At 41.9% G+C, this 21,108-nt stretch overlaps 1 protein-coding gene across 3 annotated transcripts in view; it reads right to left on the bottom strand.

Moving 5' to 3' along the window:
- atf6 (activating transcription factor 6) overlaps positions 1-18,158 on the bottom strand; it is a 31,116-nt gene extending 12,958 nt beyond the window's left edge. Inside the window, exons 1-12 of one of the 3 annotated variants that reach the window (XM_019896670.1) lie at positions 17,951-18,158; positions 16,928-17,004; positions 16,079-16,160; positions 15,819-15,916; positions 14,551-14,674; positions 13,973-14,176; positions 11,837-11,994; positions 5,409-5,594; positions 4,882-4,973; positions 2,610-2,756; positions 632-730; positions 397-499 (exon numbers count right to left, since the gene is read on the bottom strand). In XM_019896670.1, the coding sequence (XP_019752229.1) occupies positions 397-499; positions 632-730; positions 2,610-2,756; positions 4,882-4,973; positions 5,409-5,594; positions 11,837-11,994; positions 13,973-14,176; positions 14,551-14,674; positions 15,819-15,916; positions 16,079-16,160; positions 16,928-17,004; positions 17,951-18,047 (1,467 nt within the window). In that variant the 5' untranslated portion in view covers positions 18,048-18,158. Of the gene's footprint in view, positions 1-396; positions 500-631; positions 731-2,609; positions 2,757-4,019; positions 4,112-4,881; positions 4,974-5,408; positions 5,595-11,836; positions 11,995-13,972; positions 14,177-14,550; positions 14,675-15,818; positions 15,917-16,078; positions 16,161-16,927; positions 17,005-17,950 lie in introns of all 3 variants that reach the window. The other 2 variants (XM_019896669.1, XM_019896671.1) reach the window with 2 other exon arrangements.
- Between the last annotated feature and the right edge of the window lie 2,950 nt (positions 18,159-21,108).

The raw sequence follows: 21,108 nt of genomic DNA, 5'->3' as shown, positions 1-21,108 counted from the left end.
TTTTACCATACCAGAACTATAATAAATACCCGTGCAGCAATTAGTGATTAAGAGAGACCCAGATGGATATTGAGAAAAAAAAAATGATGGAAAAAAAAACAGAGCAGCGGGGTGGGGGACTGCACTAATTCCACAGATCCCCCCCTGAGTGTTATATTTACTTTCTCATGGTTGCCGGATTAAATCCAACTCAAAAAGGAGGAATGAGAAGACAAAAACGAGCAAGGTGTGCGGGGAAGTAAAACGGTGGAGAAAAGAAAGGCTTTGCTTTGCCAAACAAAGACGTTCCTGATGAAAAGTGATTACCACTTACGTTTTAGTTCAGAAATCTTTTTTTTTTTTTTTAAAGAGGTTTACGTGGCAAAATATTTTGCAGAATGAGCTGATGGGACTTGCCAGAATGCTCCTGGAGGGTCTGAGGTGGCTGTTACTCATGCGCTTGGATTTGGTCAGCTGCAAGTCGTGACGGTGAACCCACCCCCTCAACTCGTGGGCCAGCCTGTCCATCAAAGTCAGCGCACATTTAAAAAGCACATTCTTTTTTTTTTCTTTCCGTAACTACAGAGCTGCATCAATTTCTGTGATCTATTGTGGGCGAGTGAAAACAACATGTGACGCTTGGAACACTCACTCAAGACACTTGGTCCTATTAACAGGCGGCAGGCAGGGGGGCGGCGGCGGCTTGAGGAAGTTCAGCTCCTTCATCACCATCAGGGCCTTGTCCTCAGCGCTGCAGCGCCACAAACACATGACAGGAGGCCAAGAGAACATTGATGAGAGTCGAAAACACGTTGAAAGGCTTGGAAAACGTGCATGTGAGAAGTTCACGTTCGCTTTAACGAACTGTTAAAAATGTTCTTCTCATTAAGAAAATGCTTTCAGTGCAAAGGGAGAGCCAACATGGCCGCGCGGTCTGCAGTCGGAGTCAAAACACCCATGGCGAGTGGGTAAAAGAAAAGCCAAAGACAAGATCGACTTGGCTTCCATCTGAGCACAAGGGTGACTTTATTGATGACATTTTAATGGTTGCCATGTGTCGCGACGGAAAGGCTTCTGCCAGTCAATAGAGTCGAAGCATATGGCAACATCAAGAGTGATGTGTTGGTCCACCTAATACTCAAGCATTTGACAACATCAGTACAGCGGGACCTCGAGTCGCGTTGAATTTGTTCCATAAGCACAGGCTCAAAATCGTTTGAGTGCAACAGCTAAAGAAGCCACCAGGAAACTGGAGTTAAACTGGTGGGCTTTGATTTGAAAGGCTTTATTGTTTTTTTTTGACAGGACGTTACGCCGATGTCTCCCTAATCTGCCGTGTTGCGGACATCATTGCCGACAACGTCGAAATACGCTTTGCCGTCTGTTGAAGCCTTACACAATATGAGTAAATTCTGCATGCCAGCCATATTGATTAAGGTAAGACACTCATTGAAATTCAAGACCTTGTATCCAAGAAACTGGCTAACTCTGCCCCGCATCTCATGTCTTCCATACACCACAAAGCGTCTTCAATAAATCTAAAAGTGATGCCAAAACTTTGCTGATTTACATTTTGTTTTTTGTTACTATTTAAACACTCACTTGCCCTTTTGTTTCCCCATGTGTGCTCCAGCTTAAGACAGTTGTTACTGCCACAGCTGGTTGTTAAATGTGGTGCCTTTCACAAGTCTTTTACGGCTTATGGCCACCAAATGACAAAATATAAAGTTATTACTTCACGAGTCCACATATACTGTAACTGTGACTGTGATCTTATGGAGGGAATTACTGTATAGCTCAACCTGTTGATGTAGTGTGTGTCCACACTTGGAGCCAAACTGCAAGGGCGCTCGTTACCAAAATGTGGGCCACCAAAAAAATCCCCCTCAACCTCAGCCAAACTCTCAAGGTCCTGGAAAAAATTCTCTTAGACGACACGTCAGACCGAGGGGCCTGATCGTAACTCTCGATTTGGGGCCCCATATGAACCTTTCTGCACACACAGCTTCCTATTCAGGCAGACCCCCAGATTAGATTGCATTATCCCCTCCAATCAAACGGGTCCTCCGCGAGCATTTGGCGCTGTCACACCCTTGTGAAAATGCTAATGTGTTCCTTCCTCCCTACATCGGTTTGGGGAAAGCTGATACTACAGGTGACTGGCTTGTTTTAGAAAGTGACAGAGTGCACATGTTTATCTGACAAAACACAGGCTGCCAATATTGTGGACTTTAACCACCTTGCAAAACATCATTTTCCGGTCACGGGGGGTGCAGGTAATGTACCAAATAAGAATGTTATTCATGCAATTTACAAATGAGACTTGCTGCGCCGCAATTGCTTTTAAAGCAGAAAGAAAAATATATAAGTCCTTGGAAAAATAAGCTGTGACTCGTGATATAAAACTGGATGTCAAAACATGGCCTGACCCCAATTTCCCACCTTGTTACTCAAAAGCACAGCTCGGGGGATATTTGAAGGCAGGCGTTTGGATAAAAGCTGGCGAGCCCCCTTACGCTCTTGTTTACACATGTCGTCATGAGCTGGTACCAGTAACAGCCGGGCCCCAAGCGCAGGTGCATCCTGGGCCGCAGAGTCAACAGCATGCTGGGTGTGGAGGACGACGTTACCTGTCGGCCATCTCGCCGCTGCCATTTCCAACAGACTCGGGGCCCGCCACGGCCTTGCTGTCTGTTTCCGAGGAGAAACCTAACAGGTGTCTGCTGTGCTGCACGGACACGACCTCCAGACCAGAACCCGCGTTGCTCTGAAGTTGACTGATGAAGTTAGACGTGGGGGGGAAAAAAAGAGAGGGAAAGAAGAAATGAGGACACTTGGGACGGTGGAAAGAAAAAAGGAAATTCCAAGTGGCCTTCATCCTGTGCCACAAAGTCCAACAGTGAACTCTGATCTAGTCTGTGCAATCCAAAGCACACGGAAGAGCCCATGCGGTGTCATCCAATGCTTTTACAACACCGGGTGGCTTTTTCATTTTACATTTCAAAAAAGATGTCAAGAAAATTTGCCGTGTAAACGTGAGCATATTCTGGATTTTTTTTTTTATTCCCTAAAAACACGCCGAGACAAGCAGGTACTGAAACTCAAGGCTGACCTCCGCTACAGAGCACACCACAAAAGCAACAAAAAGTTTTTAATATGCAAGCGCTACACAACTAACCCTCAGATCCAGTGCACATTCCGAGCACCGTAAAGCTTATCAAAATCAACAAATCCAACTCGCGTCCCTTCGTGGAGAACGCCCTCCCCAAGAGAAAGCAAACATTTTTATAACGTGACATCAGAGAATCCTGTTGTTATAGTTGGAATCTAAAAGTCCGGCATTTTGCAAACTGGGCCGAATTGAACTCTTTTATATAACCCGTCTTCATTTGTCAGATGTGGTAATAGTGAACGCGGAGATGAAAAGGAAGGACCGCATATGCATTTTACGCCGCACTTGGAGCGTCACATGTTTGGTTCTAACGGTCGCATTGGGTAAATGTTTACATCCCAGTAAATCCCAGCAGGATTGTTCTGAGGTTTATTCACCTATTCGTCACAAAGTCCTGTAAACTCTGGCGAGCACATCAGAGGAATGGCTGCGAAGATGACTAAATGAGTATTTTTTTTTTCTTTAGAGGAGAACAGTCTTACTCATGCTAAGACGAGGACATCTACACGATGGACCGCTAAGTTCTTTCAGATCACGGATTCATTGCAACACATTGTCTGCATCAACCGCTGTAAAGTAATCACATCAAAGTCTTACCTCAACCTAAAGTTGGCCATTGATTTGACAAAACTGTCGACCGGATTTAGCAAACAGTCTGACTCAACAGGAACTCGTTTGCGCTGTTTTCAATAAGCCTTTGGATAATGTCGTACATGACAGGCAGGAGTCCCGCAGTGATTCATCGGGATTCCCATTTATTTCCTCTTGTAAGCCCACCGTAAATTAAATATTGCAGTAATATTGCTCCGACAGCAACTGCCAACAACTTTTCTTTAAATAAAGAAGCAAGTGTCAATTCGAGTGTTACCTAATTGGTCCGACATTCAGCACGAGGAAGACCAGGACCACCATGAGGCACACGGCTCGTCTCTTGGGAGCGGTTGCCTTCAGCACGGAATTCTGCAGGGGGAAAAAAAAAAAAAAAACTTTTTTTTTTTTTTTATTTTAAACAGCATTTGGAAAACGAGTTGTTTTGCAAACTGGGCCGAATTGAACTCTTTTATATAACCCGTCTTCATTTGTCAGATGTGGTAATAGTGAACGCGGAGATGAAAAGGAAGGACCGCATATGCATTTTACGCCGCACTTGGAGCGTCACATGTTTGGTTCTAACGGTCGCATTGGGTAAATGTTTACATCCCAGTAAATCCCAGCAGGATTGTTCTGAGGTTTATTCACCTATTCGTCACAAAGTCCTGTAAACTCTGGCGAGCACATCAGAGGAATGGCTGCGAAGATGACTAAATGAGTATTTTTTTTTTCTTTAGAGGAGAACAGTCTTACTCATGCTAAGACGAGGACATCTACACGATGGACCGCTAAGTTCTTTCAGATCACGGATTCATTGCAACACATTGTCTGCATCAACCGCTGTAAAGTAATCACATCAAAGTCTTACCTCAACCTAAAGTTGGCCATTGATTTGACAAAACTGTCGACCGGATTTAGCAAACAGTCTGACTCAACAGGAACTCGTTTGCGCTGTTTTCAATAAGCCTTTGGATAATGTCGTACATGACAGGCAGGAGTCCCGCAGTGATTCATCGGGATTCCCATTTATTTCCTCTTGTAAGCCCACCGTAAATTAAATATTGCAGTAATATTGCTCCGACAGCAACTGCCAACAACTTTTCTTTAAATAAAGAAGCAAGTGTCAATTCGAGTGTTACCTAATTGGTCCGACATTCAGCACGAGGAAGACCAGGACCACCATGAGGCACACGGCTCGTCTCTTGGGAGCGGTTGCCTTCAGCACGGAATTTTGCAGGGGGAAAAAAAAAAAAAAAACTTTTTTTTTTTTTTAATTCATACAGCATGTCGAAGACGAGTTGTGTATGACGCCATTTTGGGCATACGCGTGGGACCTTTTCCCACTGGTGGGACGTAACAACATAAGAGTACATTTTTCAGGTACCTGCACTTTACTTGAGTCTTTATTTTCTGACAATTTACTCCAAATTACTTTCAACTCCTTTCTTTTGTCAAAATAGTTACCTTTTCAACTGCTGCGGACAAAATAATAATCAGGACTTATATTTGTCGAGCATCTGGGTACTTTAACTCATTCACTCCCAAAAGACGTTTTTAAACGTCTTTTCAGACTTGGTCCAGAATTGGCTGGTACTGAATGAGTTAACCAACTTTTGCATTTCTCTCAGTGTTGATGAACACAGCTCAGCATCACCTTGATGCTCACCTCACTCCGCAGGCCTTCCAGTTGCCTCTTGAGGTTGCCGTTCTCGCTTTTGAGCACCGCGTTCTCAGACAGAGCCATTTTCAGGCGCGCTTCCAGCGACAGCAGATACTCCTTCTTCTTCTTCCGCGACAGGGACGCCGATTCGCGGTTCTTTATCATGCGCTGCTGCCTCTGGGAGAACTTTGACTGAGGCCGGAAAAGTGGGACAGACAGAAAACAACGGGGTGGGAGAGGAAAAGAACAACACTTGCGATTATGACTCATGTCACAGGATTGATCACATCTGGATGCGTTTGGGGGAAGCACCTAACCAAACAGGACAATTGGGGGCAGCTTTGCTGTGAGAATGCAATTAATGCCCACATGAGCCACCTGTTGAGCTGTCGATCATTCGCTCCTTCCACGGGTGTGACATCATGTTTCTGCATGTCCCCACTCAATCTTGCATACTTCTATTGCAGATCATCCAAAAGTAAAACCGCCATTTCACCGCGCAGCGTTGAAAATCTGCTCGGCCGTTGTTTGTTGTGGCAATATTTTCTTGATTAATGTAATGGAAGAACAGCAGATGTGTTTACAGTTGACTTCTTGCGAGAAAGGAGGTTCTTGAGCGCAAACATGGAATCAAGTACTGCGGTCGTTCTCTAATAGCTGACTCAACTCAAATCCATTTTCACCATTGTAAAAAAAACTGTATTAAAAGAGCAGCTGCTGTCTTACCAGTACTAAACATGGTGGTAACTTTTGATCACAAATATAGAAATGTTGAAAACAAATCTTTGCTAATGAGCCGCATGTTGCTTCCCCATGTCCATCGACGTAATTGTCTGATGACACGTTTCTTCCCATGGTGTTAAATTCACATTACTTCATCTTCTGGGTGTTTGTGGCAAGTGTGACAAAAGAGGAGCGTGACAAGAGCAGAACACTGATGTAAAAGACAGAGGCCAGTTAAAAGAAACGTTTCTGCATGTCCCCACTCAATCTTGCATACTTCTATTGCAGATCATCCAAAAGTAAAACCGCCATTTCACCGCGCAGCGTTGAAAATCTGCTCGGCCGTTGTTTGTTGTGGCAATATTTTCTTGATTAATGTAATGGAAGAACAGCAGATGTGTTTACAGTTGACTTCTTGCGAGAAAGGAGGTTCTTGAGCGCAAACATGGAATCAAGTACTGCGGTCGTTCTCTAATAGCTGACTCAACTCAAATCCATTTTCACCATTGTAAAAAAAACTGTATTAAAAGAGCAGCTGCTGTCTTACCAGTACTAAACATGGTGGTAACTTTTGATCACAAATATAGAAATGTTGAAAACAAATCTTTGCTAATGAGCCGCATGTTGCTTCCCCATGTCCATCGACGTAATTGTCTGATGACACGTTTCTTCCCATGGTGTTAAATTCACATTACTTCATCTTCTGGGTGTTTGTGGCAAGTGTGACAAAAGAGGAGCGTGACAAGAGCAGAACACTGATGTAAAAGACAGAGGCCAGTTAAAAGAAACGCCAGATAGGAATCAAGTAAAGGAAAAGGAGGACGGGGACGGGGTTTGCGTCACTCGCACTCCTGTTTAGTACAAATGATGGGAGTCTTAAATAGCAATTTTCAATACATCTGTCAGTGGGTTCACGACACCACTGCACTGACTTCGCACCCCGTAGAGTCCCAAAGTGCACACACAAAAAAAATTGACATCAAGATGCTTTTAGGGCTTGTTAGAAAGGACAAATTGATGGAAGCATGTCATACTTTTGAGAAATGATTCCCTAAGAGAGACACACAAACTGCGCTGACAAAAATCATGACTCGAAAACAAAGTTAAGCTCCGTTTGAACATATGGTAGAAATCATATTTCAAAGCCAAACAAAATTTCTGCGAACTAAAAAAAAAAAAAAAAAAGGCTCTTAAATTAAGATGTTAGACAATTTCAGCTGTGAAATATTTTGTGGTGTGGCTAAAACTGGACCCAGTGACGCACTCTGACAATCTGCACATGTGCCATTCTCATTACATAAGAACTTAAGCACCTTTGTTTGCATCAGCAGGTGTCCAGTACAATTACGATGTGCACTTAGCTAGCTAGCTAGGCTTACAGCCCGAAAAAGGCATTTTCCTTTCAGCCTGTTGGCATGACTGCTTTAGAGTGCCTTGTTGTCTGCCGTGAGTGCACTTCCCTCAGAGAAAGGGCGAGTAAGAGTTATTTTTTTTTAAATTTTTATGAAGTCCGAGAAGTCCGCGACAAGGTGGGCTAAATTCTAGCCACCTGTGACTCAGGGAGATCTATTTTCATGGCTCAAACATGTAGTCATGTCGGCATAAGAAAGATGTTGAACAAAAGCATGTTGAAGTAGTGGTTGTTGACATGACTATTTGTCAATATTTTGTCAATATTTTGAAGCGTCATCTTATATATATGCCAAATTTGAATGACTATAAACATTGCCGGCAATGTTTATAGTCATTCAAATTTGGCAGGGTAGTAAACGACAATTCTGTGGTGTATCAAATTTAGAAGACATTTACCTTCATTTGACAGGGAGATATGTTGATTGCGAATGTCTTTTAGCTTAATAATAACAGCGGTTAACTTGTTTTATTTGTTTGTTTGCTTGCTTTGTTTTTTGTTTCTTTGTTTTTTGGTAACACCGGAATTTTCCGTGACGCCCGACTGGGTAAAGATGTTTTGTGTCCTGCAAAGAACAATTGACTTCAGAGGGCTTCCTTGATTACCATCATTACGCTAAAATTATACTGTTACCCAACAAAACCAAAAACATCTTTTTGGATTTTAGCAATTGAGAGTGTAGTGTTTTCTGCATGCTGTGGTTCCATCCATCTATCCATTTTCAACACCGCTTATCCTGAACAGGGTCGCTGGGGGGTGTTGGAGCCAATCCCAGTTGACTTCGGGCGGAAGGCGGACAACACTCTGAACTGGTCGCGAGTCATTCGCAGGGCAGCTGTGTTTAAAATGGCATTTCACACAGAGAGACTTTACCCGTTCCCTGAGATAAAGCCTTTTAGATGGCAGGACAAATAGCCCTGGCAGTGATTAAGTTATTTGGATCCCCCTATTTGTGTTTCGTCTCCTGAGAAACTCCTCAGTCTCCCAGCCAGGATCTGGGAGTCGTGCCACATGAGTGAGCCTGGGAACGGCGCAACTACGCAGTTACTAGAGAGTGGAGCGAGGGGTGAACGTCACCTCGACATCATAGTGAGGCTGAGCAGGGCAAAAACGGTGGTTGCCTTTTTGTTACTGAGAAAATGTTCATGGGCAGAACCATGCAAACTATAGAAATACATTGAGTCTGCCCATGGGCGGATTACACGGACCTAGCTAATCTTTCAAGGGCTGCAGAAGGGACCAGCTGCTAACAGCTGTCAGTCGGTCATGCAATTGTGCAGATGAAGTGCTACCAAAGGAGGAAGTGTGTGATTAACCCATCATAAATGGACAGGCCTCATTTAACATGTTGAAGCGAACACATTTGTGGACCTAACTGGATGTCATAAACATGAATTACGGTGGCCTAGTTACGCATACAAGTCAGATGACTGTCAGACTGCATAATTTAAAAACAAAACAATACAAAGACTTGATATATTACGGGGGTTTTCAAAGTTTGGGTCATCATTGAATATAAATACTTTAGTGCAAGGCCAAATTAACTCGCCTACACGCTGTCGCTCTCGCAACCATGCAAAAGTCGTCTGGTGGGTGAAAGGGGTGCGCTAACTCTGTCTGTGTGCATCTTAAAATGTTAGCTAAAGACTGAGACCGAGATAAATCAACGGTACCTTAACTGAAGACTCTAAATTGTTTGTATATATGAATTCCAGTGTGAATGGTTGTTTGTCTTTATGTGCCCTGCCAATCAATGGTGGCCAGTTCAGGGTGTACCCCGCCTCTCGCCCTGTCTGTTGGGATTGGCTCTAGCAGACCGGCGACTCGAGTGAGGAAAAATGGTACAGAGAATAGCAAAGTAGGAACGTAGCTCCTTGCTGCCTTCAGTGGCTATTCTTTTACAGGTGAAATGACTTGGAGCCAGTCACAAGAAGGAGTCATGCCATCACACCAACGACAAAACTGTGCATCATCTCTGCATTTTCTTTCGTCTGGATTATTTCAGCACATGGTGACAATTGATCCTGCCTGCCAAGTCTTAAACACAAAGTTATGCAGGACGGGGAGATCCATTCAATTCCCACACACTCTGGGAAAACAAAATCCAACAAAACATGGCTTTTATGTGGTTGTTTGTTTCCCCCAAATTATGGGAGCAATACATTTCTTTTGTGTAACTCGGTAACAATTCACATTCCATCATTTCAAACATTATTTTGCACTTTCAGTGCTCTCTCAAATGGTCCGTGGTGACAACTATCAGAGCTACGTAGAGTGGAAAACCCTCTTTTTAACACGACGGTCTCCCCTACTTTTACACCAATATTACACTCAATATTTCACAAGTTGGGGGAAAAAAAGTGAGGTATCCAAATGTAACACAGTGTAAAAACGAACCACTATCAATCAAGACTCATACCACCCCTTACGCTGCCGGGGTCTCCTCTAAATCCCCTAATCCTGACAATGGATGATTTGTGGAGACTGATAATTCTGGAGCGGCGAAATCCCCGGGCTGCGCCGGAGTGGCATTACAAAGAAGGGGGGGGACCAATCCCTGATGGCTGTTTACAGCTGTTGCAAAAGCTTCATCCTGCACAACACCTGTCTGAAACATGTCATCATTGGCAGCCATTTTACACCCGGGCTTTTCCAACCTAACTATAGGTCACAATACAGTAACACATCGACACACGAATAGCAGACCTGAACACCTGGCACTGGCAGGCCATGTTTCACAGGCATGTGACATTAGATGTGACCGGGCCCACATGGTACACCACTGTGCTGCATTTCACGGCTGAATAGGTTCTCAATAACAACGATATGACCTACATGCAGGCTGTGTTATTTGACTTTCACCATCTCCAGTCGCTCGTTGTAAACAAGCAGTTTTCAAAGTTAAAAAAAAAAAAAAAAACATTTACAATTTATTGACTGAACTAAAGTGTTGAAAATGGCGTGCTCACAACGATGATGCCCTGTTAATGGTTGAACAAACATGGGATATTGGGTGTGTCCTGAAAAGTGATGATTTTGAAGGTATGGGAATTCTGTCTGACGCTCGGCCAGCAAATTGATGTTAAACTTTAATTCCAACACACAAAAAGCCCTGACATAGCACATGTGCAACGGCAACCTTGAGTCCAAGTGTTGTGAGTGACTTCTACATGAGACTGTATTAATTTGTTGTGTTAAGACGTAGATGCGTCGCTCTGTGGCACCCGACTGTTTTGTTTTGTTTTTTTATGGATCTTTAATATCTTTTTGGGGTCTTTAATTCCACAACATTCATTACCGTAATTATTCCTTGTTCCGAATAATACACAAAGAGCTCTTCATGTAAGCGCTGACTGAAACATTTTGGTAACATGGACGCCAAGTTAAACAGCAACCATAAGCAACTGGAGATCCATCTCCCAGCTAAAAAAAAATGGTGACAAACAGAGCTGTGAGAACATTTCTCAATTCATCAAAAAGGTCAGACAAAAGCGAGCCATCGCGAGCAGCGACTCTGTGGACCAAAGCCCGAAACAACACTGAGGCTCTGTGTAACGCAGGCAAACAATCTGGACAAGCAGTGCAAGATTTGTAGATGTAAACAATAGGAGGATGTACATGTCACTGCACAGATTGAGCAATAACTCAAGTGTGTGCGCGAAATAATGAAGCTCAGGAGACTCTTGACATCAAAATGGTAGTGCAGGGCATCCTTGGGGCATCCTAAAGCCACACAAATTGCAGTTGTTCCTTTCTTTCTTTCCAATATCTATTTTAAATACAATGCAGAGTACTGATTTACGATCCTATACTCATTTACTGTACTATAATCATTATTGTGCAGTTTGGGGAATTTACGTCCTGGCTTAAAGAGTGTGTCTGGGAAACATGGTGGCCTTGTGGTTAGCATTTGACAGTAGTCAAACTCAAGACTTTAAAGACTCTCATCCATAGGTGTGTTAATGCGAGTGTGAACGGTTGTTTGTTGATATTTTGATGTGTCCTGGCAACCTGTGGAGAATGTAACTCGCTTCTCGCCTCAACACTCGCTTCTCGTCCCAAAGTGAGTTGGGGATGAGCTCCAGTAGGGGGAAAAAAAAGGGACGGAGAGAGATTGTCTGACTTCCAGTTGCTGGCAGTTCTATGTTGGGGTATCGTGTGTGTGTGCCATTGTTTTCATTGGCATAGGAGGCAGGAAAGATTGAACTTTACCTAGCAACAAGTGGCAAATGTGACATTGTTATGTCAGGCACGGAGCAGAGCATTTCCACTCCACCCGAATGAAAAACCATTAACTCACGTCGTCATCCGAAGAAGGGGTTCGAAGCGTGACCACCGATGGCGCGACGACAGGTCTGTCCTGGCCGAGGGCTGGCATGGCGACCACGCTGCCAGGAACAGCCTGGGGGGTTTTGATCTGTAGTAACTGGCTCGGTTGTGACAGCCTGATGGGCTGGCCTAAAAAAAAAAAAAAAAAGAGAGAGAGGCAACACACAGATTACAATAAAGTTGTTTAGGAAGCCATTTAAAGATAACACATTTGAGTCAATATCATCGTATGGTGCCTCTGAGCCTTCCTCATCTCACACACACAAAAAAAAAAAGTGGCTTTGAACTTCATAATCATTGTATTAAGTCAATGTTATGCTCATAGAAATGACTATTGGTCAAGTACGCGCACTTGTTATTTTATAATAAATATGTAATAATAAATTACTTAGGGGCAAACTGAGAAATATGTGAACTTGCTGATAAGGTGGACAACTACTGGATGTACATTTTTGGCTAGTATCATTTTACGAACACACGGTGGGCCTCACTGAGTGCATTGAAGAAGTTTCTTATCGGGGAAGCTAACCCATATCGGCAGGACAGACAGCGATTTCACGGATATGTGCAAAATGTTCAATATGATTATGAAAATAGAATCTGCATGATCAAAATGACTCATTTTATCAAATAACTTCTTGCGCATAGTAAAATCATGTGAAATATTGTGTGAGATATCCTTTCAGTAGCAATTTGTCATGTCATATCGCAAACAAAATGTGTAAAGATAAATGATAACATTAGCAGGAAGTAGTATCAGTGTTCTGTTTAAAGAGCGTCTGGCTACAGATGGCACAGAATCTCCCTCATCACTGGTGACCTCCGCTAACCCCTCGCCTTTTAACGGCCCTTACTATGTTTACAGGTGGAGAAGTTTACTATCTTTGATCAGTTTTTTTTTCCTTTACTTTCACATTCCAAGTGGAGAGACGTCTTAGTTCATGTGGAGGGAGGTGGAGAAGTTTACTATCTTTGATCAGTTTTTTTCTCTTTACTTTCACATTCCAAGTGGAAAGACGTCTTAGTTCATGTGGAGGAGTGCTCATAAATGTGCACGTGTGGCCACGTTTGAAAAACACAGCTTACATCTGATATGGGGATATGCCAGCAATAGCACAAAAGAACCGAAAGCACATTAAAGCAGGAGATAGCACAAAAGAAACTCTTTTGACTTCCATGAATCATTACCGGAGACTTTTTAAATACAAAACAGCCCATCTGAGCTAATCAACTTAGCCAACTCGGCTAATTAGTGTGTGTGTTGAGCCAAACACTTCAAAATTAGAGCGATGAATATAAAAAACCTCAAGAGACCAATTTGTTCTTTGTAAAAAGTACATTACGGCCCAGGCCAGACTACAAAATGAAAACATTACTGTCATGATGCAAATAAAATAGCTCAATTTTGTGAATAATCAGGAGACCGTGCTCAAACAAAGAACAGGAAACTTCAGACTTTGGTCTCAGGTGCAAAGATTCGATGTATCAAACTTGGCCATCTGTAGCCTCAGCTTGTATCCAAGTGGACGGCAGAGGAGCCAAGTTCAAATTCAAGGCAAGAAGAGTTCAGCAGTGACGCCGCCCACTTGGATGATCACTATTTACATTGGCCTAGGTGTTAAAGATATAACACATCGTGGACCAGCCTGGTCACGCAGAAGCGGGAAAAGCATTGAAAACGGAGAAAGTGGGGTTCAACGTCCATTTTTTGTACCATTTGTCATCATTAGGATCACCGATGAGCTGGAACATATCCCAGCTGCCTTTGGGTGATTGGTGGGCGACACCCTTGGACTGGTCACCAGCCACTCATATGGCACATATAAACAATGTCAAGTAATAATAATGAGTGCCAGATGACCCAAGCACTGTCAGAATTATTTTAAAGTTAATTATTTGATTTGATCATTTAGAATGGTACACTTGCAACTGTTAGCCAACAGTACCCTCTGTTGGTTACCTGATAAAAAAATTATGCTCATGTGGGAAAAAAATAATGCAATGAAACAGTTTTGGTTTTCCTATTGACAAAATTAAACACAAGTCGATGAACACAGCAATAGATGTGGCTTTCCAAATGATAAACACACTTGTGTGATGCTCCTACCTGGAGAGGGCGCTGGCTGGATGCTGATCGGGGCTGCTTTAACCACAGGCAGCATGGCGGTCTGCAGGGGGTGGATGATGATTGTCTTGGGCTGCAGGGGAGCGGCTGCGTGAGCCAAGGGCACAGCTGCAATCACCGGTTTGGGCTGGATGGAAACTTTGGCGCTCATCTGAATGGGCCTGTTGTTTTGCTGCGCTGTTTTGGCTGCGTTGGTGTGTGCCCGGGAAGGAAATAAAAGGACATGACTGGTATTATTTATGCTGTGACGTTATACTGTTAAGACTGTGGTTTTTGTTAATGTGGTTTCACCATTATAACTACCCCCTAAAGGCAACTATAACAACAATGCGGCCTGTGAGGAAATCATGATGGACATCCCCCGACTTTTGACTATATGTTGCACTACATGTGCGGTGAAGCAAAACAAACAAAACATAGGCCACCACACATTAACAGACAGTGCAGTGGTTTCCCTGACCAAGGGGGTTCCCTAACACTGTTTTCATATCGTCACCACTGATATCACTCATGCAGAAGCACATATACAACCAAATGCATCTGATTTGAGAGTTGTTCACCTCGTGCTGTCTGGCTCGTCCTCTTTGGTGCTTTCTTTGCCAGCGGAGTGATTTTGGAGAACCCGCTGGACTCGGAGCACACCGACAACGGCGAGGACTGCGACTGCGGAGAGAAGGCCTCATCCTGCAGGGGGAATGTGCCTTCAGTATCTGGAATGAGGGCAATCTCCTGCATGCCTTATTTTGAGTTCATTGATAAACAAAAATGTATTTACAGAGGTACTTTGTCTTACCAGTTGTTTAGTTTAGTTTGGAGACATTGCTTGTTCTTGCTTTGCACTGGTGTGCAAAATCTTATGAGCAAGATTCACATGCGCAGATGGTTGAGTGAAATGTGTGTGTGTGCGTGTGTGTGTGTGTGTGTGTGTGTGTGTGTGTGTGTGTGTGTGTGTGTCCGTCTTGATCACGGAATGAAATGAACTTGTTAGTAAAGTACTACTGTTATAAAAAGGAATTCTTCAGTTGCATTAATAAACGCCCTCAGTCACTATTAAGAGGAAAGCTTGACTTGCTTTGATAATTTACGAGTCATGTGACAACAGATTATAATGAATAAAATGATGCCAAATTTTACAAATGGCGCAAAAAGACAAATCCCTTGGGCTCAAATTTCAAAATTGTGTTGTTTATTCATTCTAGTAATAGTGTACCGCGAAAGTGCAATATTTTTAATCATTACAATTCAGAATTGTAGTCACGCTTCTTTTACTACATTAGTCACAACTTTATCATCATTGTCAGTACCAATTTGTTGATTGGCTGTGGGGGAAAAAAAACAAACACGAAAAAAAAAAAAAACACACCCACTGCCTTATATCAAGACGTCCATGTGACAAGTTCTTTGACCCTGTAAAAGTTCATTTTCTCTCTCTCTCTCTCCTGCATTCCAGTTACCATTAATAAAGTCAATAACTTGGCACTAGGAAAGCCTGTCTTTCTTGTGACATTGTGTGAAAACATCAGCCTTTTAGATTATGCTAATTTGATTAAACCTGTCAAGACGGTTTGTATTAAATGAAAGAATGGAGGCAACAACCATGACATGGACAATAAACATTAAATTGACAAGGTGTTTGCCTCTTTTGCTAATAAGTGACTCTCAGGAGTGAAGCGTGTCCAGTCGGTATCTGTCAGCCGCGAGCATCTGTCCATGTTTTGTTACCATCTGGATTCGTGCATGCATGTAAATCGTACGGAAAGGGCGGGGTTGCATTGGAAATACAAGTAAAAAGGAGAAAACTGTGAAGGTGTGTAGTCACTGGACTTACGTGTGAGGAATACGGGGACTGCGCCTCCACAGCTGTGGGGGAAGGGATGGAGCTCAGGGTGTGAGCAGGTGACAGAGAGTGCACGCTCACCTCACCGTCTGGAAGTACAAGGACAAAGACACACAGGACATTATGTTAAACAACGCATGTGTGTGTTCTTCGTTTAGGCTTCACTTCTAGGCATTTAGTTTAACAAGTCAGACTTCAAGGACAAACAGTACATGTAATAAAATCGAGATTTGGCTGCATCCGAGTTGTACCTGTGCAGGTGGTGCTTGTGTGGTAGCTGTCAGTCCATGCAGGTATGGGAATATCAAAGTCAAGGTCTGGACCTCCGCATGTCTGAAACACCAAAAAGACACATTTCTTATGGCAAAGCGTTCCACTTGTAGGCCTATTGTTCACTAAAATGGAGAGAAATCATACTGTTCTGTCATATTATTGAGCATGCCAAAAAGAAATTTGCAGATACAATTTATTAAAGGATGTATTTTCATACTTTTGTGTGTCTTAATATAATTGCAGTTCAACATTGGGAATGCGATTTTACAAGCTGTTAAATTTTTTTCAAGGTCCTCTTCTGAGGTGTTATTTAACACAAGTAATAAATTAATCTGTACTGCAATAAACAATATTAGATTTATTATCCATTGTGTTGTGGTCTAATAAGTGAGGCTAAAATAAAGGCCAATGAGTTTATTTATCTACTTCAGTCGAGTTGTTAACACTTTGACTTACAGTCTTCGGCATTAACAACAACTTCACACAGCCATTAATCAGAGAATACAAAAAAAAATCTGGGGCTTTATCATTTCAAGGAGATCGCTGCCGCCACCTAGTGGTAGAAAGCCTGAAGTTCACTTGAATGCCAATTTTGTGCTTGCAAGAAAAAGGAAAAAAAAAAATCAATCTAGTGACAGCTCCTAACGAAAAAAAAAAAAAATTTCTAATTGGGGTACTCATACGTTAAGGTACCACTGTAATGCCAAAAGTCACACAGTTGGTAAATGCTGACCCAAATTAGTCGTATTCACCTTTGGCTGTTATGAAGCTTCATTGTTCACACTCCGTTCTTTTGAAATTTCAATTTGAAGTCAAACTTTACTCACATAGTCTGCATTCTCAAGGACCTTGAGCAAATCGTCTGCATCCCCCAGGGAGTCAAGTTCATCAAAAAGGCTGATGTCTGGAGGAAGAAAAAAAGCAAGAGTTTAAAAGGTTGAATAAAAGAGAAACGTGAATCTGACACACAAGCTAGTCGGACAATATTTTTCTTTTTAATTGTGCAAATGCTAATGGACCGGTTGAACTACTACTGTTGCCTTCCAAAAACCAAATAAAACAGATTAATGGTTCTTAAACTTTAGTGCCAAATTAAGGACCATTGAAAAGGAAAATACTTGCCAAGTACCATCATCAAGGTTTACTTATTTGCCAAAAACTAGACAGATTTTATTCTTAAAATGTGTATTGTTACGTGCCATTGTAAAATTATGGAGTTTTCATAACATAATAACATAAGCACTGCTATAATATAAACGAAGGTTGTTTTTTAAGTACTTAAAAGATTCGTTTAAAATGTATTGCACATAAATAAATGGAAATGGATAAAAGCAAGGACACGTAACGCCTACGTAATGGGCATAATTAACTGGTATCTGGTAAATGCTTTATGAGTATTGCGTATAACAAGATGATGTTGCCACAACCTCTAGCCTTGATGGTAGTTGAATTCCATTGCCAAGTGTACTATTATAACTGTGCATTAATTGGATTTAGTGTACATAAATGTCTATTAGTTTGACAGTATCCTATCAAGAACATTTTAGTCGCAATCTAAATTACATACTTTTTCATCATAACGTAAGAATTTGATTGCTGGAACCAACTTGCTTGTTATTGCTTTCGAACACAAGCTATTACATCATCGCGTCAATTCCAGTTAGCTAACGCTAACTCGTGCTGGAACAAGGAGCAAGGTACACCACCACCTTTGTGTCAACACATGACACATTAATTCTAAATTATATTAAATATTATCAAACGCTATGACGTAGCACATGTTGATTTGTTTTATGATTTTCACAAGCGACACTTTTTATCTGTGCCTAAGAAGGTTTAGAAAAACTTACCCCATTCGCCTCCCTGGTCGATGGAGAAGCCCATATCCGGGTTCATCGTGAAACAACGTTGATGGTTATCGAAATCTAACGTTAAACTGGACGACATTTTCCTTCAAATTCATTGGTAAGTTTAATGTCAAAAATTGAATCGCGCTGGTATCGAAACGTGTACATCCACCGAAACTGACCGGAAAGAATGTATTTTCATGACGTAACAAATACACATCTTCCTTAGAGACATGACGGGATGCATGCAGGGCCAAAATTCATTCAAGGCCGGTCTCGCCGCTTTGGAGCGCTTTGGCCACTAAGCGGCGGGATGGCACTAAACAATGAAGGTTAACAAACGGCATTTGTCAAGAAATTCCTTTCCTTATTTCATAAAATGAAAAGGCAGGTCAAACAATGTCCAAGAAACGAATTTTTAAAACAAACGGAATGAAAAAATAAATCAAACAACAGCATAAAGCACATGTGTTTAAACAAGTATGTTGTTCATTATTTATTTTTAAAGTTAAACTACACTTTCTTAGAATGATGTTCCATTGCTTCGTGGTTGTGATGAGTAACAAATTCCCACATGTCCATACCCTATATAGAAAAATTCTTGTTCAAATTGACTAACAAGAGAGGTGATTAAAAAAAAAAGACAGCTTAAGACGATGTGATTGACAACTGTCCTACCAATTGTAAAGGTTGTGAGAAGATTCCAAAGCAGCCTTGTCTCGGTTTGGAAGTTGGTGTGGATAAAACGGAAGAATGCCAACAAATCTTCGACTTCACACTGCTGATGTGCCACTTGTGGTTTGAATTAAGAGTCTCGACAGGGAGCATCTGGCCTATAAAGTCACGAAATATAGATGACTGTCTGCCACAAATGCAGATGGAAAAACGAAACATTCAAATCCAAACCAACGACACTAGAGTAAAATTTAATCCAATGGAAGGTTGCTTGCTTCAATTGTTCCAGCACTGTTCTACACCTTCTGTAGAGTTAAGATTTTGATGAGTGTCCACTAAAGAGCTAAATTTGTCAGGATATTTTAGCCGTCCTGCGTCGATTTATGTCACTCCAATAATCAGGCCCGGTCCTAGAGTCGGTTTCGGCAAGGGGGGTCACATGTAAGATGTCATTCAGTGCACCTTTGATCATTTTTCCATCAACAATGAACTAAATAATCCATCTCTTGTACCAAAACATGCAAAAGAATTCATATTGTAATACTAAACAATCCCAAATTTCACACTGACATTTGTGAGTACATCAAGACAAGATTATTTTGTGTGATTTTTTTGTTTGGTAAAGTACAGAGGGACAACTTTTCAATAAAAAAAAAACGTGCCTTGGCTAAATAAAGATTGGAAAACACTGCGTCAAGGTGTGTTAAAAATCTGAAGCAGGTGTACACCCGCGCTAATCCTTAGTGAACATTTCAGGTCGCGGAGAGATTAACCTGAGGTGGTCTGTTTGACTTCGCACTGGATTGGATGTTGTCCGCTGCATTTTGAGAGCTCAAGAGATCATCTTGTTTGATTTGTAATGGCGCAGGAAGCACTCGTTAAGAGTAAGCCATCTGCCAGAAGTCTTGTAAGAGCACTTCGAACATGGATACCCAAGATATTCAGAAAGTTCATCGGGAATTCATATTATCGCACTAACAATGCACATTTCTACAATAAATAATGGTAGAAATGTGCGACAGTCGTAAACTTAACATCACATAAAAACTAAACGTAGTTGCTTTAAGGATGTACATTCCTTTTTGTATTATTGCAGTTCATTTATTGCAGTTTTTGGCAATGAGCCGCCAGGATGGCAACATAGGGTTTGGAATGACTGAGTATTTTATGATATCTTATATTATCTTTCCAACTATAATGTCAGCCCCATCTGTCTGGTTACTCCTTTGCCTTTATCTTCTGTCATTGATTTAATATTTTCTAATGTTGAAGCATATTCATGCAATATATAGCATTGGCAAACGCTGAGATGCACATTACATGAAAAGGTCAAAAGTGTCATCAAGTATTTGAAGGTTGAGAAGCCATAATATTGATATTTGACGCTTTTGTAGTGATACTCGGCTGGACTATAAGAATAAAATGATTCCATACATCACAATATCAATATTTTGTCCCGCCGGCGTAAATTTATCGTACAATTGTCTGCCTGCAAGATGGCGTTCTCATTCTTTTTGATAGTGCGCACGTGCCTGATTTAAGCTGGTGTGGTAACGGCTTGCACGATGGCGTGCGGTTGGGGGCAGTAGGAAGGGGTCTTTGCCATATTGATTGTGTGTAAAGCCTCTCATATGCAGACATGGACAACGGATTATCAGGTTAATCCAATACAGAGCGCTTTAATAGGTTAAGACTGCGGCACGATATCTCTCCTGCTTTTTGTCTGAGGTGATCCTGTTATGATTACCATTTAATTAAGAGGTAGGTTCATATTATGTCGAGTGTTTTACTCACATTTAAATATTTGAATGTGAAGAGAGACATAAATTGGACAGCAGGAACAGCACTCAGTGTAACGCACTGTAATTCTGCATCACTTCATATTACAGAGTCAAGCCCCCATTAAAACATTTTGGAAATGGGGGTGGGGAAACACGAGAACTCCACACAGCAATTTTAGAACTCGGATTCAAACCCGCAACCTAGAACCATCAGTTAGATGCGCTAAGCACTCGCCCACTGTGCCACTCGATGTCATGCACTATGGCCAAATTGTACAATACTTGCGATTCCATTGTACTTTTTAATCCTAGCGTGTCCATGCACTGGAAATTGCATTCATATGTAATTAAAAAAAAAAAAAAGAACAATCAATCGCAACATTGCAATCATTATGGTAAGCAAATGCCCATTAACCACTACTTCTTAAGTCATGCCGACTCTCTGCCAAAGCCTACATGCCTCACAAGTTGTTTATTCGCAGGAAATCACATTACCGTCAGCGTATAGGTGGTTGCATTTTCTATTTGCCTTTCAGTAAGTGTAGTCATGATGGCTGGCGACGATAATACTCGCACATGTAGACAATGTCAGTTTCTATGCAACAAAAGGAAAATGCAGGTCGCGGGGTGACATCAGTTGAGAAACTCAGCTGTAGACCACAAGCTAGCGTTGCCTGAATCAACAGCATCTCGGCTGATTCCAAC

This window comes from Hippocampus comes, unplaced genomic scaffold, assembly GCF_001891065.2.
Source record: "Hippocampus comes isolate QL1 unplaced genomic scaffold, H_comes_QL1_v1.1 scaffold22, whole genome shotgun sequence".
NCBI lineage: Eukaryota > Metazoa > Chordata > Actinopteri > Syngnathiformes > Syngnathidae > Hippocampus > Hippocampus comes.
The sequence above is the reverse complement of the archived record's forward strand: the minus strand, read 5'-3'. Positions and strand labels throughout refer to the sequence as shown.